This window comes from Trichomycterus rosablanca, chromosome 12, assembly GCF_030014385.1.
Source record: "Trichomycterus rosablanca isolate fTriRos1 chromosome 12, fTriRos1.hap1, whole genome shotgun sequence".
NCBI classification, from domain to species: Eukaryota; Metazoa; Chordata; class Actinopteri; order Siluriformes; family Trichomycteridae; genus Trichomycterus; species Trichomycterus rosablanca.
The window spans coordinates 11,060,965-11,085,567 of NC_085999.1; the positions used below are offsets into that span (position 1 = coordinate 11,060,965).

General features: G+C 40.0%; 1 protein-coding gene across 1 annotated transcript in view; it reads left to right on the plus strand.

Moving 5' to 3' along the window:
* Positions 1-13,913: 13,913 nt before the first annotated feature.
* The window catches only part of enox1 (ecto-NOX disulfide-thiol exchanger 1), a 40,430-nt gene continuing 29,740 nt past the window's right edge, over positions 13,914-24,603 (plus strand). Inside the window, exons 1-2 of the mRNA XM_063006684.1 lie at positions 13,914-13,964; positions 14,498-14,635. Of these exons, the coding sequence (XP_062862754.1) occupies positions 13,955-13,964; positions 14,498-14,635 (148 nt within the window). The 5' untranslated portion in view covers positions 13,914-13,954. The remainder of the gene's footprint in view (positions 13,965-14,497; positions 14,636-24,603) is intronic.

Here is a 24,603-nt window from a genome sequence, read left to right on the forward strand (position 1 = left end):
TCAGAGCGGGGATCGGCATTGGTGGAAAGGAATGGCGCAATCGGGCAATTGGACGCGCTAAAAAGGGAGAAACTGCATAAACAATAAATATATATTATATTATAGTATACTGTATATATATATATATATATATATATATATATATAATTGTAATATATAACTGTGTGCTTAAGTATTTGTGGTTCTTTATGGTCTACCACTTTGTGTTGAGATATTGATGCTCTTTTAATTCTAATAAATTTAACAAGGCGTTTGTTGAAAAAATGCTGTTTTATGACCGTGCTGTGTTAAACATTGCTTGTCTGTGTATGAAAATTGCATGGCTATATGCTTAGTTTTTAATAATTTGTACGAAATTAGTGAGACTGAAAGAAACATACACTTTAATTAAAAAAGGTGTCAATGAATTCATACTGAATAATTGCCTGCTGGCTGCCGACTGGCATTTAAATGTACACTGTGTGCTTTGCAGCTGGTTAAAGAAGCACAGTGACCATTTTGGATGGTGAAAGTCATTCTGTTCCAACGTTTTTCTGTCTTTGTAGACTTTCACATATAAATATTCTTAATATTTCATGAGTATGTAAAATGCAGCACAATGCACAATGCTGACCTGCCTGCCCAGTATGTGTTTGTGCAAAAGTGCGAAAGAGAGAGAGAGGGAGGGAGAGAGAGAGAGAGGGAGAGATGGGCAATGCGGATGAGGAAAAAACTGTTTAAAATGCAAAGCATTTACATCTGGACCAGCTTTTTCTTGCCATCTGGTCACTTTCACTGTCGCTAAGCACCCTCACTCCTTCACACACCAAAGGAGACTACAGCTCACACATAACCAGCACATGGTTAAGTGTCTAACAACAGCACAGCAGCACCAGTGAACAGCCCTTCTGGCAATTGATAGATTCAATTGGGTTCTGGTGCTGTGGGGTTCTAAGGCTTTGAAGAAGGAACTCACCTACTAATGGAGGGGATTACTTAAGGTGCTGAAATTAATGTATGTGTAGCAAGTTGATGCAAATTATGTTCTGACTAACCTTATTATTAACTAGAGACAAAAAGTACCTTCTCTAGGTGGTCTGATCGTTGGCCAAATCATCTAAATATAAACCCTAAGAGAGATAAGAGAGATAAGATAACACTTTATTGATACCGAAGGAAATTGTTAAACGTTAAGAGGAATGCCCTGATGGATATATTAAGTGATGCACAATGCTGTTTTATTTTAAATCATACCAGCATTATACCCAATACTTATTAATACTTCTTGTCTCACAGTAACAGTGGCTAGTAAATAGTTGAGACGCTACGATGATCCTGGTTATTGCCCGATTGCATCATGCTTCCTCTCCATTAATGCGGATCCTTGCTCTGATTGAGGAGAACAAAGCGAACCCATGCAACCTCTGACATGTGGGCAGCAGCCGTATGCATCTTCTCACCTGCACTAGGCGAGTGCTAATGCGGATCAGCCCTGTGTACGGAGAGACACACCCCGGTCAAGGCACTCCTTCCCCGCCCCTGTGCAGGCGTCATCAATCAGCCAGCAGAGGTCGTAGCTGCATCAGTTACGAGGAGACCCTATCCGGCTTACTACTACCCCACCCTTATATAAACAACGGGCCAATCGTTGTTCATGTGGCTGCTCAGCCTAGCCGGATGGAAGAGCTGACATTCGATACGATGTATTCAAGATCCCAGCTCTGGTGTGCTAGTGTGTGTTTTACCGCCACGCCACCTGAGCCGCCTAAAAATAATAATAGTATGAAACTAATCCATATACATAAAGTACTGTAAATTTATACATATATAATTTATAAGCAAATAAATTAAAAATACATTATTATAGGAATATAAATAATCCAATGTGATGAATAGTGATGCACATAATAGTGACTAGCATTATTTATGAAAGTTTTGGAACTGACAGCAATGACCAAACACAACAAAACAGTAATCCCTAATCCAAGTGTTCAAAATAAAAGGTTCCAGTAAAAATGTAAAGCAGAGAATGCCAATGAGGAGAGTATTTAGCAGATGCTTTTATCCAAAACGACTTACAACTGTGACAGAATACAGAAAAGCAATTAGCAGTTAAGGGATCTTATGATCACTAGTCCAGTACCACTTCTAGTATTTAGAAAGACGAGTTTGAAATACACATCTTTCCCATAACTAAATAATATGAAAACAGTAAACTTATCTTATTAATGCAACATTTACTTACTTACTTACAGTTACTTTCATCCTTTCATACAGCGATTACTTCAGATGAATCTGACAGACACCCAGATGTATAAAGTAACAGAAAAAAATAAGATTTATTAGAACAAAACATATAGGATTAAGGCACCCATGCAACTTTAATTAAGAACAAAAACAAGAAAACTAATTCTCAGTTAGTAAATTGCAATCATTTAAAATAATTTTGTCTGAATTGGATTAGGAGTGGGCGGCACAGTGGCTAAGTGGGTAGCACTGTCGCCTCACAGCAAGAAGGTCCTGGGTTTGATCCCCAGGTGTGGCGGTCCGGGTCCTTTCTGTGCAGAGTTTGCATGTTCTCCCCGTGTCTGCGTGGGTTACCTCTGGGAACTCCGGTTTCCACCCACAGTCCAAAAACATACAGTCAGGCTAATTGGAGACACTGAATTGCCCTATAGGTGAATGGGTGTGTGTATGTGTGTTGTGTGTGTCTGCCCTGCGATGGACTGGCGCCCCATCCAGGGTGTTACTGTGTGCCTTGCGCCCATTGAAAGCTGGGATAGGCTTCAGCACCCTCCCCCCGGTGACCCTATCTGCATAAGCGGTTAAGAAAGTGAGTGAGTGAGTGAGTAAGTGAATTAGAAGTCTTGTGACCAGACCTAAACCTCTGTCTGCTAATTGGTGGACCCTATTATAAATGGTCAACAGGCACCAGTGACTTCAAACCTGTAAAATTCTAAAAAAAACAAGTTAAAACATATCATGTAATAATGTCAAAATGATGACAGTCAGCAGGGCCTTACAGCCAAAAGGCATCCCAGAGTTTATTGTGTTTAAGTTCCTAAAGACTAGGCTGCGGTTATCTGGAGCTCTGGTGATGAGGGCTGTAAGTCTTTGCCTGTGGAGAGAGCCAGAGGGTAAGTGAGTGATGGAGGCTGTGAGAAAGACAGAGAGCTTGCAGAAGGAATAAAGGAAGTGGATAGTGAAGGATAAAGCCTTTAGGGAAGATGGGGATGACGTGAGGAGTTGCCTTCTGTATTGTACTTCTTTGTGCTGGGATTCTACCAGCAAAATCACTAAAATTTATTTTCATTGACAGCCGAGGGAAGTTTTCTTCTGACTGTTGCAGGCTGGGCATCTGTAGGCTCTTTATTCATCCATGGTTTTGCATGCTAGGCCTGGCACACTCATTAGTGGCACATCCTGTAAACGTCAGACTAATGGTTTTGTTCCTCATGTGGAGGCTTTTTGACAAAAATGTGCCCGCAGTCCAGAGTGTCACAAGTGTTTAGCAGCCCAATTGGTGAGATTAGCACTGGGAGAAGTGGCAAAACAGTGTACACATCAACAATCAAAAACTGATAATCAGCTGTGATCAACTGTTCATCAACACGGTGAACAAAAAAAGCAGAGAAAGAAATACACACCACACACTTTCATATTTGTGGCACTGGGGGAGCAGGCCAGATTTAGCTGAAGTGGGTGACACATCGAGAGGGCAGATAAAAGGCATGGACGTGACACACGATGCATGCCAATGCTATAGAAGCAGCAGGCAGTGAAAAACATTGGCTGAAATTTGGGATCAGCACTGACTGGCAGCTCCTGGCTTCTGAGCTCTGTTATTGCAGCATCTGCCACTGATTCTTTACTGATGCACATACACACACCAAGCTACACACATCTTTAAAATAATGAGGTTTGATTTTTCATCTCTTTGGCAGGACGAAGTACTAATTTCCATATAATCAAGACAGGAATTTTTCTATGTGTCTGGAAAATGAACATCTGCATATAGTTTGACAGTTCAATGCTCAGTTCAGTAAAAGCACATTTCAGATTCTGTAAAAGCAGAAGCTGGGCCAACCTGCCCCTGAGCTCTGTACAGGCTCTGCTGTCATGCTGCATAATGCTGTAACTGGTAACATGTCAATGCCCTGGACACATTTGGTGTCCATATGTAACAGCTTTAAATAACAAATAAAGCAAAACAGAAAACCATGCAAGTTAGTGGAGGTTGGTATTCATTTAAGCAATAGAACACGACCGAATCACAGCCGTGATGTTATTCGCGATAACACACGACCTCAAGTGTTCTATTGCTTTTATACAACAGTTTTTACAAAATAAAGAAAGAAAATAAATCAAAGAAGCCCTGAATTTCATAAAAAATATGCTTTAATATTAACAAGACCTTCCGCCAAAAAGTAGTTCCACAACGAATATAAAGTTTAACACTACAAAGCAAACATCCCAAGTTGCAAAAACTCATTTTAGGGAGGTTAGAACAACAAGAAGAAAAAGGCAAGAACCTCCGAAGGGAAAAAAGGAAATAAAAAACCTCTCAAACACACCAAAGGATTGTGGATGATAAAAGAACTCTTAGGAGCTGCTAACTGGGCTATTAAGTTTACTGTTCGCGTCACCAACACATTAATGTTCCCTACATAGTGCACTAGATTATGTATCAGATCACGGATTTATGTTCCCTACATAGTGCACTAGATTGTGTATCAGATCACGGATTTATGTTCCCTACATAGTGCACTAGATTGTGTATCAGATCGCGGATTTATGTTCCCTACATAGTGCACTAGATTGTGTATCAGATCGCGGATTTATGTTCCCTACACGGTGAGTTGGATTGTATATCAGATAACGGATTTAAAACGAGATCGGGAAAAAGTCTGTGTCGCCTGCGTGCACGTTTGTGTGCATGAAGCTTGTCGTTACTGGCAACGCGTCAGCGGAGTAATACAGTTGTGGTGTGAAAAGGCCGTGCTGTTATCACGAATATCAGCACAGTTAGAACGCTTCTCAACCAATCAGATTGTAAGGTCGGAACTAACTTGTATAAACGTTAGTAAATATGTATATGTGTGTGTGATGCTCTGTGATAGAATGTTGTTCTATCCAGGGTGTGTTCCTGCCTTGAGCCCTGTGATTTTTTGGCTTCAGATCCTGTGTGACACTGATCAGGATTATCCATCCATCCATCCATCCATCCATCCCTCCCTCTCACTCACTTTCTTAACCGCTTATCCGATTAGGGTGGGGTGGGGGGGATGCTGGATCCCAGATTTTCAATGGGTGCAAGGCACACAGAGACACCCTGGACGGGGCGCCAGTCTATTGCAGGACAGACACACATACAGACACACATTTACCTATAGGGCAATTCAGTGTCTCCAATTAACCTGACTGCATGTTTTTGGACAGTGGGAGGAAACCGGAGCTCCCGGAGGAAACCCACGCAGACACGGGGAGAACATGCAAACTCCGCACAGAAAGGACCCAGACCACCCCACCTGGGGATCGAACCCAGGACCTTCTTGCTGTGAGGCGACAGTGCTACCCACCGAGCCACCGTGCCGCCCATCCATCCATCCGTCTATCTAATTTAATTCAAATACAAATCCACGGAGTTACCCAGCCAAAAAGATGTAACCTGTTTAAATCATGCTTTTGAGTTTGGGTTCATTCATTTTATAGTTTTCATTAATTGCTTGATCAGAGTTGCCGTGTCTCTACACAGAAACCCTAGATGCAAGGCAGAAATACACTCTGGACATGGTGACAATTCATCACAGTATGACTAACTCACCCATTCACTCATTTACTCATATCTGGGGACAATATAGACAATATATTCTATTCTGACACACACTGAAGAGATGATATCAGTTCATTGTTATGCAGAGTCATGTGTAATATGAGCTTTTAACTGGTATGCTATAGATACCAGTTTATGGTGGTACATACAGTAGACCCTTGACTTACAAATTTAATTTGTTCCGAAGGGCTGTTCTAACCTATTTTTCCCATAAGAAATCATGTAAATAGAATTAATCCGTGCCAGACCTCCCAAACTACCCCCTTACCTAATCTTTTTAATGTCTTAAATGGTCTTTTTTGTTATAAATACAAGTATATATTCCCTTAATCTTAAATTATAGAATAGACATTCCTGTAATAAACAATAATAAACAATACACAGTAGTACTGTACTGTACATAAAAAACACACATCACATTTCAGTACAGTATGTGTGCTGTACCATACATCATAATACATTTCCTTCTTTTTATATAAAATGTATCTACCAGAAACAACAACTCTCATATTTCTCTATTATTTCCTTCTTTGTTTTAATAGTGTTGTATTTTGTAGGTGTAATTGCACGAAAGAATAACTTCCTTCTTCTCTCTCACTCACTGTCCCCTCTTTCTGATACACAGTGACAGCTACTGGCAGGAGTAATTATACAACAACAGATAGTGATTTTTTAATTTCTCACCACTGCACTTTCTCTGCACCTTCTTTGGGGACATTTTAATATTGAATTTTACGAAATATAAAGAAAACACCGGAAAATTTCTGTTCATAATCCGAAATTTGTTCGTACATTAAGTTGAAAAAGATCGCTCGTAACCCGAAATGTTCATATGGTAAACCGTTCGTAACTCAAGGGTCTACTGTATTATTAAACTCAATAATTAGATTAGAATAGTGTGTAGATATGTATACTGGTTGTATATCATAACACTGTGTAAGGAAAGAGAGGCTTTAGAAATTGCTACTAAAAAGGGATGTGTATGTCACTGTCTGAAGTAAATGTCCATGTCTCTTTCAGAAGCTTGCATCTGTACGCAACAATATCACATCAGCTTTATTATAGGGCTGCTTTCTTCACAATGAATGTGAATATTGGTGCAGTTCAGTGCTGCCATGCTTACTGATGCAGGCATTGTCCCTAGCTGACTGGTTTTGTAAGACCTTAGTGAATATTGAACGCACATCACAGCTCTCTGCAGACACTTCCACTTTCATGTCTTGGTTTAGAGAATGTATCCAGAGGACTACCCCTCATTGTTCTACTGCTGCAGATATTCTGCAGTGCATTCCCAAAGAGGATAAACACTGAGGCTAGATTTTATGATCGACCAGCGCCTCTGGCACATTTGAGTTATGGATGTTCATTTAAGGTCATAAAATAAAAAGTGAAAAGGCTGCATACTGTAGACTTTTCTCTTATTTACAACTGTGTTCAGTACATCCAAATCTTCTTTGGGCCATTCTTGTAGGATGGTATTGGTGTGTTTAATGACTTATGGGAGTTGGGCTTAAATTAATCTTGGCGTAGCGTTTCTCATTCTCCACTGCATGAGGTTTCTCTTCATGGGGAGACATGAGTTTAATGGTGCCTTTCTAAAGGCATTATTAGGTGCAATTTGCTCTCAGCAGTGAGTGATATTGTGGTCATGACCCCTTTTCCAGTGAAAAGGATGTTCCTCTTAGCCTGCTGGTCTTTTTAAAGCCCCATTCATTCCGTATAGCCTGGCCTGTCCTGAAACAGAAGACAAATGTTCGGTTGGTGGTGAGCAAGCAGGGAAAGCAAACACATGGGAAACTGGATACTAAGATCACAAATCTGAAACGGAACATTTCAAAAACTCTGTTTGACTGGATTTAAAAGTTTGCCATCAAACAAAAATACACGTTAGTTGTACCTTTTGCTTAAGATAATGGAAATATTTTGATTCTGCCAAGTCTGACAGATAAAAGACCTGGAATTTGGCATGGACATGTATCTGCACATCAGGTAGCTCAGCATACATACTGTTAAATAAAAGAAATCAAAGAAAGCTTAAACTGCAGATTCAAATGTAAGATTTAGACATACATGTGCCCTGGAACATAATACAATTTTAATTTGAAATTCCTTAATTCTTTAATTCTTAAGTCTTAATAATTATGCTTCCTCCACAATGCTTCACAGCTAGGAATTATATTGTCAGTGTATAAACAGCATGTATTTATTTGAAAAAGATGTTCATTGTTTCTTCATATAGTCCTTCCTTATTTTCTCAAGATCTACAGTCGAGGTATCTGAAATCTTCTGCTCCCGGAGCTCCGGTTTCCTCCCACAGTCCCAAGACATGCAAGTGAAGTGAATTGGAGATACAAAATTGTCCATGACTGTGTTTGACATTAAAGACTTGAACTGATGAATCTTGTGTAATGCGTAACTACCTGTCCTAAAGGGCGGCACGGTGGCTAAGTGGGTAGCACTATCGCCTCAAAGCAAGAAGGTCCTTGGTTCGATCCCCAGGTGGAGGGGTCTGGGTCCTTTCTGTGTGGAGTTTGCATGTTCTCCCTGTGTCCGTGTGGGTTTTCTCTGGGTGCTCTGGTTTCCTCCCACAGTCCAGAGACATGCAAATGAGGTGAATTGGATATACTAAATTGTCCATGACTGTGTTTGATATAACCTTGTGAACCAATGAACCTTGTGTAATGAGTAACTACCGTTTCTGTCATGAATGTAACCAAAGTGTAAAACATGACGTTAAAATCATAATAAACAAACAAACCTGTCCTAAATCATGTTACAAATCCTAATAAAATAAATAAAAATAAATATATGCCTTAAAAGAAGATGGTATGATATGTTAGAAATGCACAGGTGTCAAATAAATTGTACTGTACATTTGTGTCCATAAAATGTTGCTTTGGGAGATGCTGATCCAATGACTATAACAAAATCATTTGTCAGAGTAATAAGGGTTGCAATTACTTCTATCAGCAAAACATAATTGATTTACATTGAGCATGTCAGTTTGAGGGCATGTCGTCAAGCTGTGTCTGTAAAGATTAAAATCTGTTTTGTGTTCTCACATGAAAGAAAAAATATATAAAATAAGCTTTAAATGAGAAAAAATATTTAATGTGTTTGTAGTGTAAAACAGGGACATGAACAGTGACACAGTAACCAGAGCTAATTTAGCATGCAGAGTGCATTTTAAACAAAGCAAGTCAGTATCTAGCAGTCTATTGCAAGATCAGAATAGCAAGTAACAGAAATGCAGCTGCTATTTCAATGCTACTCAGAATAGCAGTCATTTTTATAGCATGGTTAGCATTGCTGAGGGAAGACTAGCACAATGCAGGCTTTTTCTACATAGCGCTGATGTGCGTGAGATTCGCAGCAACAGTTTATTGTTATTTATTATTATAAGTGTTAATGGGTTCATCTAAGAGTGATTAGCTGCCTGTGCAGAATAGCCTAAAATAGGTAAATTCTGTTTACCAACATTAGCAAGGCCTATAATAAATTATATAAACATGTGCTTTTGCTTTAATATTTTTTTACACATTATCATTAAAATCATTAGTATTTTTAAAATACAATTTTATATAAGGTTCTAAAACAGTAGTGTTGATAAATGCCAAATTATTGAATTTACTGCATCAAGAACCGTCACTCAACAATAGCTGATACTGTATATAAGCAAATTAGTATCTAGCAGTCTATTGCAAGATCAGAATAGCAAGTAACAGAAATGCAGCTGCTATTTCAATGCTACTCAGAATAGCAGTCATTTTTATAGCATGGTTAGCATTGCTGAGGGAAGACTAGCACAATGCAGGCTTTTTCTACATAGCGCTGATGTGCGTGAGATTCACGGCAACAATTTTTTATTATTTTTTATTATAAGTGTTAATGGGTTTATCATTAACATTCCAAGCATCGACCATTGTACTGAGCTTCTTCCAGTGATCCTTTCTTGGAAAAGAAACAAAAAGCAAATAAAATCTTTTTAACCGATCATTTTATGAGAAGCATTTGGGATCAAGCTGGACTTTTGCATGTGTGTCGTATTTAGATCTCTGTCCTGTTTTTTTCTGTGCTTCTTTCTCATGGTGTGGGCTTCACATTGAAAGACAGCGACTTGATTTTTGAGCATGATGCTATTTAAATCATTCAGACATATCAAAAGTGTTCATGAATAATGAAGCCAACACAGGTTGTGGAGTAAATATTTCATGGTATGTGAAAGTGAACAGCTCTTGCTTGAAGGGAGTTACAGTCTGAACAGTGAGAGATTGTGACAGCATAAGAGGAGCAAAATCACGGGAAGATGTCCTTATCCATAGCAGAGGTAATGGTAAAGCACACAACTCTGTACCATTTCCTTCTGTTCTATTCTTTTTTTGTATTTTATGTTTATGCACCCCCCCCCACACTCGATTTTCCCAATCTAGGCGTATCCAATTACCCAATTGTAATTTGCTTCTACTGCTGCAGAGTCAGGTTCATGTTGGGATCTACAGGGGTTGGACAAAATAACTGAAACACCTGTCATTTTAGTGTGGGAGGTTTCATGGCTAAATTGGACCAGTCTGGTGGCCAATCTTCATTAATTGCACATTGCACCAGTAAGAGCAGAGTGTGAAGGTTCAATTAGCAGGGTAAGAGCACAGTTTTGCTCAAAATATTGCAATGCACACAACATTATGGGTGACATACCAGAGTTCAAAAGAGGACAAATTGTTGGTGCACGTCTTGCTGGCGCATCTGTGACCAAGAAAGCAAGTCTTTGTGATGTATCAAGAGCCACGGTATCCAGGGTAATGTCAGCATACCACCAAGAAGGACAAACCACATCCAACAGGATTAACTGTGGACGCAAGAGGAAGCTGTCTGAAAGGGATGTTCGGGTGCTAACCCGGATTGTATCCAAAAAACATAAAACCACGGCTGCCCAAATCACGGCAGAATTAAATGTGCACCTCAACTCTCCTGTTTCCACCAGAACTGTCCGTCGGGAGCTCCACAGGGTCAATATACACGGCCGGGCTGCTATAGCCAAACCTTTGGTCACTCGTGCCAATGCCAAACGTCGGTTTCAATGGTGCAAGGAGCGCAAATCTTGGGCTGTGGACAATGTGAAACATGTATTGTTCTCTGATGAGTCCACCTTTACTGTTTTCCCCACATCCGGGAGAGTTACGGTGTGGAGAAGCCCCAAAGAAGCGTACCACCCAGACTGTTGCATGCCCAGAGTGAAGCATGGGGGTGGATCAGTGATGGTTTGGGCTGCCATATCATGGCATTCCCTTGGCCCAATACTTGTGCTAGATGGGCGCGTCACTGCCAAGGACTACCGAACCATTCTGGAGGACCATGTGCATCCAATGGCGGTGCCGTGTATCAGGATGACAATGCACCAATACACACAGCAAGACTGGTGAAAGATTGGTTTGATGAACATGAAAGTGAAGTTGAACATCTCCCATGGCCTGCACAGTCACCAGATCTAAATATTATTGAGCCACTTTGGGGTGTTTTGGAGAAGCGAGTCAGGAAACGTTTTCCTCCACCAGCATCACGTAGTGACCTGGCCACTATCCTGCAAGAAGAATGGCTTAAAATCCCTCTGACCACTGTGCAGGACTTGTATATGTCATTTCCAAGACGAATTGACGCTGTATTGGCCGCAAAAGGAGGCCCTACACCATACTAATAAATTATTGTGGTCTAAAACCAGGTGTTTCAGTTATTTTGTCCAACCCCTGTACTTCGCACAAGGAGAGTCACACACCGATCTCTATTATCCCACACCTCCTTGTTTCTACACTGTCAATTTTATCAGCTCCACTTACCTTATAGAAGCACTTTGTAGTTCTACAATTACTGACTGTAGTCCATCTGTTTCTCTACATACCTATTTAGCCTGCTTTACCCTGTTCTTCAATGGTCAGGACCACCACAGGACCACCACACAGCAGGTATTATTTAGGTGGTGGATCAGCACTGCAGTGACACTGACATGGTGGTGGTGTGTTAGTGTGTGTTGTGCTGGTATGAGTGGATCAGACACATCAGCGCTGCTGGAGTTTTTAAATACCGTGTCCACTCACTGTCCACTCTATTACACACTCCTACCTAGTTGGTCCACTTTGTAGATGTAAAGTCAGAGACGATAGCTCATCTATTGCTGCTGTGTGAGTTGTTCATCTTCTAGACCTTCATCAGTGGTCACAGGACGTTGCCCACGGTGCGCTGTTGGCTGGATATTTTTGGTTGGTGGACTATTCTCAGTCCTGCAGTGACAGTGAGGTGTTTAAAAACTCCATCAGCACTGCTGTGTCTGATCCACTCATACCAGCACCACACACTCTAACACACCACCACCATGTCATTGTCACTGCAGTGCTGAGAATGACCCACCACCCAAATAATACCTGCTCTGTAGTGGTCCTGGGAGAGTTCTGATTATTGAAGGACAGCATGAAAGGGGGTTAACAAAGCATGCAGAGAAACAGATGGACTACAGTCAGTTATTGTAGAACTACAAAGTGCTTCTGTATGGTAAGTGGAGCTGATAAAATGAACAGTGAGTGTAGAAACAAGGAGGTGGTTTTAATGTTATGGCTGATCAGTGTATATACATAGATATATACATACACACCTGGGTGTGTACCTGTGTGTTACCAAAGATGAATAAGTTATTTATAATACAGTGCTGCAGTCGTATGTTTTTAATGCATACGTTCAGTATATATTTTAAATATTTCCTGAACCCAAACTTGCTTTGGCAGAAATCGGTTTTCTAGCGTAAACATCTCCTCATTAAGTCTGCACCCTTAATGACATGTAGTGATATGATTGACTTAATTAAAGGGAAATTGTGTTACGCTCTTAAGTTGATTTTTCGTGTGACAGATTTGAATAATGATTATTACTGCAGTGGGATTCAGTGGCAGATAGGAGCATGTTTTGCATACTGATGACAGTCTTGCTTTCTCAGCTCTTTAGGCGAGACTATAGTGCCTTTTACACAACCAGGATCTATGACCCAATCCCATATTAGGCTGCATAATGGCAGTCTCACTGGGGCATTGATTTCCTGGATGATATAATGTATGCGGATGGAGCCAAGGTGCTCTGAGACGGTATCGGAGAAAGGAGCAAGTGGAGGGCAAGCTGCAGCTGCTAGTCAGGAGCGAGCACTGGGGGATGGGGTCGGGTCAATTCAAACAGACACTTACACATCATCCCATCAGGCTGCAAGATGAGCTGCAAGATGACATGTGTCAGATTGATGGTCTAAACCCAGATGGAAGTTATTTATTTAGGGTAAACCAAAAGAAGAACTGGCTCTGAAGAGCCACGTTTCTAAGAGTTATTAGCTGCATGTGCAGAATAGCCTAAAATAAGTAACCAATAATAGCAAGGCCTATAATATATAATATAAACATGTGCTTTAGCTTTAATATTTTTACACATTATCATTAAAATCATTAGTGTTTTTAAAATACTATTTTTTATAAGGTTCTAAAACAGCAGTGTTGATAAATGCCAAATTATTGAATTTACTTAATGGCACTGAATCAAGAACCACCATTCATTAACATCTGGTATAACCACATGGGCACAGGATTACTTTGGCAAACCTTTGACAAGCACTACAATGTACAGTTATATTCTGAAATGGATCTTTTTTGAAAGAAATGTGTCAGTTTCTTTTGGTAATTTATTTGTTGTGAGAAGGAATGACAAAATTACAAAGTGGTAAATGCTTTACCATCCCAATTTATTTGGAATGTGTTGCAGGCCTGAAATGCAGGAATGGACATACATTAACAAATTAAATTGACGTTGACTGGACAAAACATGACATAATTTGGGTTCACACTGTCTGCAATAAAATAAAAGTCCAAGTAAATGTATTTGTATTAACTTCTATTTATTTGCATTTTCCATACTGTCCCAACTTTTTCTGATTTGGGGTTGTAATATTTTTCTGTGATTTTCCAAACTAATGTAGCTGCATTTGTGTCTGTCACAGACTCTAACCTGTGCTGGGATGAACCTGTAAATTCTGCTTACTATCTTGGCCAGCTACCCAGGAAGAGCAGGGGCTCTGGTGACAGCAGTGGCAAACAGAAGCAGAGATACATCAGCGTCGCCATGGCCAGTGGTAATGAATCCCTTACCTACTCTTTCAGTTACTCCCCAATCTGTCAATGCATTGAAATTATGCACGCTGACTCAGCACAGTGCTAATGTAGTGCCAAAGCCTTTCATTATTTATTAGCTCCATTATTAGTCTCTTTAGCATTGCAGGGATATTTTATACTCTATGAAACATGGATGAAACATTGTATTGTTTAAAAAATTTTTACAATGTTTCATCAATACAAACAATACAATGTTTCATCCACTTTTTTACTTAAACACATATGTGTCAGGTTTTCTTTTAGGTTTCCATTGGAAACGAGAAATTTTTAAACAATACAATGTTTCATCCATGTTTCATAGAGTCTAGAATATCCCTGCAATGCTAAAGAGACTAATAATGGAGCTAATGATCTGGGTGATCTGTGTTAGCAGAGTGCTGTCAGTTGTCTTGAGTCAAGCTGTTCACCTCTAAGAGCTAATTGAGAAGGTATCTAGTATTTACAAAGCTATGTCTTTTTTAACCATCCTGTTCTCTGTGTTTGCCCTTTTCAGCAGCGGATGGAATTGGGGGTTTAGGTACAGAACAGACTCACCTCAATGTGCCGGTGGCAGACCCAGGTGCTTGGGCGACAGCCATGAACAACTTGGGCATTGTTCCAATGAGCCTAACCGGGCAGCAGCTAGTGTCAGGTACAGCCATTTTTTTTCATATCCATACCATCACCCTATTTAATCGTGAGAACACAGGTTGAGTTTAATGAAAAATGTCTTTGATTGACTTGGAAGTGCGATTAAGATCATTGTCTTGCCAGAAAGTCCAATTATCACCAAGGTTTAATTTTGCCTAACCTCAAAAATGTCTTGGTATTTGTAAATCCATGATTCCAGTGACATGGTCGATATTGCCAGTTCCTGCAGCACAAAAACATCCCCACGTCATCACTGACCCCCTTCCATGCTTCTATTCTTTTAGACATAGGCCTCGCCTTTCTTGTGCTTGACAAACTGTTAAGTTACTGGTCTGCAACACAAATATCCAGAAACATTTAACACATTTAAACTTCATAAGTTCTGCTTGCACAATGTATTTATACCAGTTTAATTCCACTGAAACTATTTTAATTTGGGATATAGTGTGGTGTGACCACATAGGCCTGTAATCTGAATCAAATTCAGCCCATGATGACCTTGATAATTGGCTAGTAATCTAAATTAGGTGTTTAAATAAGAAAGTATCCCGAACATAGTTCTGAGGCCCACCAGGATTGGAGTCTGGCATCTTAGATCTAACTCTTTTACCAGACACAGTCATTTCCACACTCGTTTCCCACATTGGAGATTCAAATATTCCCTGCAGCAAGCCACACAAGCATCAGCCACCCTAGCCAAATATGTGACCTTAAGAAGTAATGCTAGACATTGGATTTTATGTCAAACTGTGTTCCAGTCTGTTGAGTTTAATTTTTTTATTGAAGACCTAGTTGTTGCAGCTCTGGAAAAGGCTGCTGCCCTGGAGAGCTCTGGAGGCACACACTGCTTCATTGTCTCAGGCCTGCTAAAGCTCTCACTGGGTTCAGTTAAACATTCGGAAAGGTGTTGGTGTCTTGACAGCAGTTTTTCTTTTTTTGGCACCTACTGTGGAAACCATAACTGATGAGCGAATGGGTGGTTAACCGCTAAAGCAATCACTATAAAACATTCCAAACTTTCTTTAATCAAGATGAATCCATGATAGCTAAATGATTACTTGGGACACTCCTTGAAGCGGCGGTTCAACTGGGATATGTGTATATGTTATAGGGGTCGGTTACGTTAGACCTCATTGTTGCCAAATATTACACTGTTTTTCCAACTGCTACGTGGACATTAAGAGGCGAATCAATATTTAAAGTCAGTTTAACTTTTTTATGACTTTTCCATTAGATTTTAACTGTATTTGGTCATCTATCGGGCCAGTGATAGCTCAGTGGTTAAGGTACTGGACTAGTAAACAGAAGGTTGTCGGTTCAAGCCCCACCACCACCAAGTTGCCACTGTTGGGTCCCTGAGCAAGGCCCTTAACCCTCAATTGCTCATTGTGTAAGTCGCTTTGGATAAAAGCGTCTGCTAAATGCTTTTTAAATGAGTTTTTTCCATTTGCCCTCTTTGACTTTATCCTTCACTTCATCATGGTCCACATTGTGTTGGGTCCAGCAGGTTCCAGAAACTTGCTTACATCTAAGGGCAATGAGGAATAGCCAAAGTAAAAGGAAACCATATTACCTGTAGAAATATGGACAACTCCTCACAGACAGTGAATGGAAGTAAGGATCAAATCCAGGACCCCAGGAGCCATGAGGCTGTGTGGTACCCAATGTGTCAAATGATTCAGATTTACATTTTTGGCATTTAGCAGACACTTTTATCCAAATCGACTTACAATTATCATTGAGTACAATTCGAGCAATTAAGGGTTGAGAGCCCTGCTCAGGGGCCCAACAGTGGCTACTGTGTGGTGGTGGGGCTTGAACCAGATTACCGGTCAAGTGCCTTAACCGCTGAGCTACCACTAAAACATCAATATGTTATTTTATTCTACACTTACCCCAATCCATTTAATTGTAATAACTTTAACATATTGTGCTTAACAAATAAACCTCTGCATTTATAAAACCACTAATTATTATAAAACATTTCCTGTCTTCTGTCCTGGTTGTTATTTGCATTATGTCAATATTGCCTTATTCCACTTATTTAAAAAAACAGCATTTTGATCCACATTAAAAACTGTCTTGATTTGAAAGAAACAGAAACAGAAGAAATAAAAAAGTGGGTGCTAATTTGTGCCAAAAAGCTACTGTATGCTAAAAATGCTTAATTATTCCAAAGTGGACTTTCAGGGGGGGCTGCCATGTGGTCCATGCTTATTGTCAGGGGACAGCAAAAACCCAATCCATACACCCGCACCCCTTTCCAAGCCTCCCCATTAAGTGGACAGGGCAGGTAGCTATTGAATGATGGGGAGCTCTATAATTACATTTCTTCACATAACATGTTTAGTGCTTTAACTGCGTTTACCGTGGTGTCTTATACAAATGAAGCTTTTGCTGACTTCGTAGCACATTGGAATTGCTATTATGCATGGGGGATTTAAGCAAATTAAAATGAGATTAAAATGCATGAGCAGATACCAAGGATCATGCATATTTATGGAAAGGATATTATTTGAAAAGGCTTACATTTAAATTATATTTGAGGATTTTGCTACTGGGTGCTTTTCATTAAAGTGACTAAGATTAGCTTCTGGTGACCAGTACATATAATAAAGCAGAAAAAAAAGAAAAGTGATTCTAGCAATTTACAAGAAATTTTTTAGAGCTCAGTTGGATTTCTGTTCACATAAACATGTGCAGTTTGTCTGTGGGTACTTTATGAGTCATAAGACTGCAGCGTATTCCTGAGCAAATAAGGTTGAGTGTTGTCAGCTTATTTGTCCGAGTTTATAGTGTTGCGAATATTAAAATGAAGACTTTCCACAAGATTTTGGAATGGGTCAGAGGGAATTTGTACCCATTTTGTTACAAAAATGTGTGTGGTCAGGCAGTCTCACACAACCAGTTGGGATCTGTGCAGGCTGCTTCCTTCACACCAAGTTTGTCAAAGCTTTTTAAACCTTGCTTTGTAAACAGGATCACATTCAGGTTGAAACCATGTAATTTATTTAATAGAATTTATTTTTACACCTGTTAGCAGTGGGTGTGGCTGAAAAATGTCAATAATTAGGATTGGTGTTCACATACTTTTGTCCACACACACACATACACACACACACAAACACACACACACACATATAAATGTATGGCCAAAAGTATGTGGACACTTATCCTAATTATTGACATCAAGTTTTTCAGCCACACCCACTGCTATATTATATATGCTATTATATATGCTATTATATTATATTATATGTATGCTATTTTAAATTTACACACACATATATATATATATATATACATATATATATATATATATATATATATATATATATATATATACAGTATATATATATATACAGTGTATCACAAAAGTGAGTACACCCCTCACATTTCTGCAGATATTTAAGTATATCTTTTCATGGGACAACACTGACAAAATGACACTTTGACACAATGAAAAGTAGTCTGTGTGCAGCTTATATAACAGTGTAAATTTATTCTTCCCTCAAAATAACTCAATATACAGCCATTAATGTCTAAACCACCAGCAACAAAAGTGAGTACACCCCTTAGTGAAAGTTCCTGAAGTGTCAATATTTTGTGTGGCCACCATTATTTCCCAGAACTGCCTTAACTCTCCTGGGCATGGAGTTTACCAGAGCTTCACAGGTTGCCACTGGAATGCTTTTCCACTCCTCCATGACGACATCACGGAGCTGGCGGATATTCGAGACTTTGCGCTCTTCCACCTTCCGCTTAAGGATGCCCCAAAGATGTTCTATTGGGTTTAGGTCTGGAGACATGCTTGGCCAGTCCATCACCTTTACCCTCAGCCTCTTCAATAAAGCAGTGGTCGTCTTAGAGGTGTGTTTGGGGTCATTATCATGCTGGAACACTGCCCTGCGACCCAGTTTCCGGAGGGAGGGGATCATGCTCTGCTTCAGTATTTCACAGTACATATTGGAGTTCATGTGTCCCTCAATGAAATGTAACTCCCCAACACCTGCTGCACTCATGCAGCCCCAGACCATGGCATTCCCACCACCATGCTTGACTGTAGGCATGACACACTTATCTTTGTACTCCTCACCTGATTGCCGCCACACATGCTTGAGACCATCTGAACCAAACAAATTAATCTTGGTCTCATCAGACCATAGGACATGGTTCCAGTAATCCATGTCCTTTGTTGACATGTCTTCAGCAAACTGTTTGCGGGCTTTCTTGTGTAGAGACTTCAGAAAAGGCTTCCTTCTGGGGTGACAGCCATGCAGACCAATTTGATGTAGTGTGCGGCGTATGGTCTGAGCACTGACAGGCTGACCCCCCACCTTTTCAATCTCTGCAGCAATGCTGACAGCACTCCTGCACCTATCTATCAAAGACAGCAGTTAGATGTGACGCTGAGCACGTGCACTCAGCTTCTTTGGACGACCAACGCGAGGTCTGTTCTGAGTGGACCCTGCTCTTTTAAAACGCTGGATGATCTTGGCCACTGTGCTGCAGCTCAGTTTCAGGGTGTTGGCAATCTTCTTGTAGCCTTGGCCATCTTCATGTAGCGCAACAATTCGTCTTTTAAGATCCTCAGAGAGTTCTTTGCCATGAGGTGCCATGTTGGAACTTTCAGTGACCAGTATGAGAGAGTGTGAGAGCTGTACTATTAAATTGAACACACCTGCTCCCTATGCACACCTGAGACCTAGTAACACTAACAAATCACATGACATTTTGGAGGAAAAATGACAAGCAGTGCTCAATTTGGACATTTAGGGGTGTAGTCTCTTAGGGGTGTACTCACTTTTGTTGCCGGTGGTTTAGACATTAATGGCTGTATATTGAGTTATTTTGAGGGAAGAATAAATTTACACTGTTATATAAGCTGCACACAGACTACTTTTTATTGTGTCAAAGTGTCATTTTGTCAGTGTTGTCCCATGAAAAGATATACTTAAATATCTGCAGAAATGTGAGGGGTGTACTCACTTTTGTGATACACTGTATATATACTGTATATATATATATTAATTCTAATACTGTGCACACAATCAACTCTTATACATCATTTTCCCACTATTATTTATTTATCTTGAAATAGCAACTAAATACTTAGTAGTTACATTTAAATGAACTAAGCTTAAGGTCTAAGTCATACCTAAAGGTCACAATTTAATCCTTTGATAGTGGTGTGCAATTCTGTATGCATATACAGTGTATCACAGAAGTGAGTACACCCCTCACATTTCTGCAGATATTTAAGTATATCTTTTCATGGGACAACACTGACAAAATGACACTTTGACACAATGAAAGGTAGTCTGTGTGCAGCTTATATAAAAGTGTAAATTTATTCTTCCCTCAAAATAACTCGATATACAGCCATTAATGTCTAAACCACCGGCAACAAAAGTGAGTACACCCCTTAGTGAAAGTTCCTGAAGTGTCAATATTTTGTGTGGCCACCATTATTTCCCAGAACTGCCTTAACTCTCCTGGGCATGGAGTTTACCAGAGCTTCACTGGTTGCCACTGGAATGCTTTTCCACTCCTCCATGACGACATCACGGAGCTGGCGGATATTCGAGACTTTGCGCTCCTCCACCTTCCGCTTGAGGATGCACCAAAGATGTTCTATTGGGTTTAGGTCTGGAGACATGCTTGGCCAGTCCATCACCTTTACCCTCAGCCTCTTCAATAAAGCAGTGGTCGTCTAAGAGGTGTGTTTGGGGTCATTATCATGCTGGAACACTGCCCTGCGACCCAGTTTCCGGAGGGAGGGGATCATGCTCTGCTTCAGTATTTCACAGTACATATTGGAGTTCATGTGTCCCTCAATGAAATGTAACTCCCCAACACCTGCTGCACTCATGCAGCCCCAGACCATGGCATTCCCACCACCATGCTTGATTGTAGGCATGACACACTTATCTTTGTACTCCTCACCTGATTGCCGCCACACATGCTTGAGACCATCTGAACCAAACAAATTAATCTTGGTCTCATCAGACCATAGGACATGGTTCCAGTAATCCATGTCCTTAGTTGACATGTCTTCAGCAAACTGTTTGCGGGCTTTCTTGTGTAGAGACTTCAGAAGAGGCTTCCTTCTGGGGTGACAGCCATGCAGACCAATTTGATGTAGTGTGCGGCGTATGGTCTGAGCACTGACAGGCTGACCCCCCACCTTTTCAATCACTGCAGCAATGCTGACAGCACTCCTGCGCCTATCTTTCAAAGACAGCAGTTGGATGTGACGCTGAGCACGTGCACTCAGCTTCTTTGGACGACCAACGCGAGGTGTGTTCTGAGTGGACCCTGCTCTTTTAAAACGCTGGATGATCTTGGCCACTGTGCTGCAGCTCAGTTTCAGGGTGTTGGCAATCTTCTTGTAGCCTTGGCCATCTTCATGTAGCGCAACAATTCGTCTTTTAAGATCCTCAGAGAGTTCTTTGCCATGAGGTGCCATGTTGGAACTTTCAGTGACCAGTATGAGAGAGTGTGAGAGCTGTACTACTAAATTGAACACACCTGCTCCCTATGCACACCTGAGACCTAGTAACACTAACGAGTCACATGACTTTTTGGAGGGAAAATGACAAGCAGTGCTCAATTTGGACATTTAGGGGTGTAGTCTCTTAGGGGTGTACTCACTTTTGTTGCCGGTGGTTTAGACATTAATGGCTGTATATTGAGTTATTTTGAGGGAAGAATAAATTTACACTGTTATATAAGCTGCACACAGACTACTTTTCATTGTGTCAAAGTGTCATTTTGTCAGTGTTGTCCCATGAAAAGATATACTTAAATATCTGCAGAAATGTGAGGGGTGTACTCACTTTTGTGATACACTGTATGTGTGGCTGAACTTAAAGTGTTAACTGCTTAGTTTACATAATTGCAGCAAAACAAGTAACGTAATTGGAACTAACATATTTCAAAGTGATCAGTGCTCCTGACACCAAATAAACACGTATGGGGTGTAGCCCCATAAGTTCTTCGGGAAGTGCAAAAACAACAAAAAACCCAACATCTTCTTCATGAAAAAAACATGCAAAACTTCACCTAGACAATGACCAGAATTGAGGTTGAATTTAGGCTCCTGCAAATCTTATTGCTGTGCGGCACTGGAGCGGTAAGAAGTAAGAAGGTCCTGGGTTTGATTCCCATGTAGAGCAGTCTGGGTCCTTTCTTTGTGAAGTTTGTGTGTTTACTTTGATTGTCTATGTGGGTTTCCTCTGGGTGATCTGGTTTTCTTCCAAAGTCAGAGACATGAGGTCAGGTTAATTAAAGCTGCTTAAATTACCATAAGTGTAAATGTGTGTATGTGAATGTGTGTGTGTGTTTGATATTTTCTGTTTTTCACACAATAATTCAGACCCATTGCAACCCTGAATAGGATGAAGCAAGTGGTAAAACAGACACTGAATGAATGAATGAATAAATGAATGAATGAATGAATGAATGAATGAATGAGCGGCTCTAATGTACCAGCTGTGCCACTGTGCTGGCTCAGTTACTTAACTGGCCTCTGAGGAGTTGAGGTATTCCCATGCATGACAAAGACAATAGGGCTTTGACACTATACAGCATTTTCTTCTAATAAAAAATGACCAAAAATGGTCATGTATATATTATTGACAATCTATACCAGCCTTACGATGTATACTGAAATAACACCTCCATATGTACCCACAGACCCTGTTGTTGTCATGATTATGGAAGTACTTGTTTGTATAATGTGAATATTTATGGGCAGTGGTAGCTCAGTGGTTAAGATACTAAACTAGTAATCATATGGTTGCCGGTTCAAGCCTTACCACTACCACTGTTGGGCCCCTAAGCAAGGTCCTTGCTCAAACTGCATTCAGTTATAAGTCGCTTTGGATAAAAGCGTCTGCTGAAAATGTAAATGTTATAGTGTGTACTATTACTTTTGATCTATGTAACTTGCTACTGAAGCCCTAATTTCCTTTGGGATTAATAAAGTATCTATCTATCCATCCATCCATCCATCCATCCATCCATCCATCCATCCATTGGCCTTATCAATAATTTCCCTCGGGATAAATAAAGTGTCTGTCTGTCTGTCTGTCTGTCTGTCTGTCTGTCTGTCTATTTTGGCATTATTGTGCAGAGAAAAAAATACAGGCATTTAAACTGCAGTTTTATCTGGATGTTTGCACACATGGATGTTCTCTGCTTTGGTGGCAGCAGATTATTTGGTTGCTATTGGAATTTACTCATGACTTGCTCCAGATAATTATGTATTGCACAGATTTAATATTGCTAAAGCTCTTCTAAATATCACAGTTGAACAAGGTTTTTTTTAATAAAATTAATATGTTGTTGGCAAAAATGTCTGATAGTGGTATTTTTGGAGTCCTCTGATTGATGACATCCTACCTTTCAGATAATTACAGACAGCTGTTTCCTGTGGCGAAGATTAAAAGCTTGGCTCTAATATCAGTGGAAAAAGAAAAAAAATGGCATAACAAACCATTCCTTCATGCTTCTGGCAGCAAATGAGTAACCTTGGGCTACGGGAACGCATAGTTCTCGAATCCTTGGATGAAAAGATGATATAAAAAATAAATAAGAGCTATTTCTTCTGTGTGTGAGAAAGGGAGTTATTAGAATTTATGAATGCGCTGAAGCTCACATTTCATTATTACTAGCATATCAGGTCTAGCATCCAACATTTAATAATGTAATAAATGATTTGTAATGTTGTTAGCTGTACCCATGGTCTGCAAGACTGGCTTTTAAAGAGAGTGACATTAGCCTTAAATTCTTAACAAAATCAATGAAATTGTGCATACATTTATTATAAGAAAATCACATTTAAATCATTAATTCTGACGTAGTGATATATAGCAGGTTTCCAACCTATTCTTTAAAATAATAATAATAACAATAATGATTCTGGGTTCACTGGATGCAGTATATTTTTTCCATTAGAGTTGTTCTACTGATAATAAGGACACAAATTTTTTTTAATACATTTTGTTTATGCATTTTCTCCCCTTTTCATCCCGACTTTTTAGCGTGTCCAATTGGCCGATTGCGTCAAGCTTCCACTAATGCCGACCCCCGCTCTGATTTGACGAGATTGAAACTAATCCACGCCCCCTTCGACATGTGGGCAGCAGGCGTATGCATTTTGTCACCCACATTAGGCAAGTGCATATATGTGAATCAGCCTTGTGTACGGAGAGACACACCCTGATCCGCACTCTTTCCCCACCTCTGTGCAGGCGCCATCAATCAGCCAGCAGAGGTCGTAGTGCACCAGTTACGAGGAGTCCTTATCCGACTTTATGCAATCTTTATGAACAACCTCTTTATGAACAACAGGCCAATCGTTGTTCATGTGGCCGCTCAGCCCAGCCGGATGGCAGAGCTGAAATTCAATACGATGTATTCGAAATCCCAGCTCTGGTGCGCTGACGTTTGTTTTTACCGCTGCGTCACCGGAGCGGCAACACTACATTTAATATGTACAATTTTAAGATCACTGCCTGGTAAAAAGTTCTTTGATAGAAGATTAAAACTGATTTTTTACTGTCTTAAAGTCTTCTTTAACACACACATACAATAAAAAGTCAGATAATTCTGCTTCCTTGTGAATACAATATTTATTGTATAAATTGCCATAAATAAGCTGATTTCTTTTTGCTTATTGGCTAAAGCTGCTGCTGCCAGTGTTAGTCACATGTTGTGTTTTTACGGGACTGTTCCAGCCCAAGTACGTTTTTGCTGTTTATGATATACAGTATATATATAGCATTTACATCTTAGATTTACACATCTGTATGAAGTATGATTTAGTGTACTGGAAATGCAATGGAAAAGTAACTATTCTTTTCTTTTTTTTTTTTGCTGGTTGCGGTATTGTGCTTGTTTTACCAGCTTGATCATCCTATTAATGTGGCATACTTACCATTCTTATACTGGTTTAAATATCTT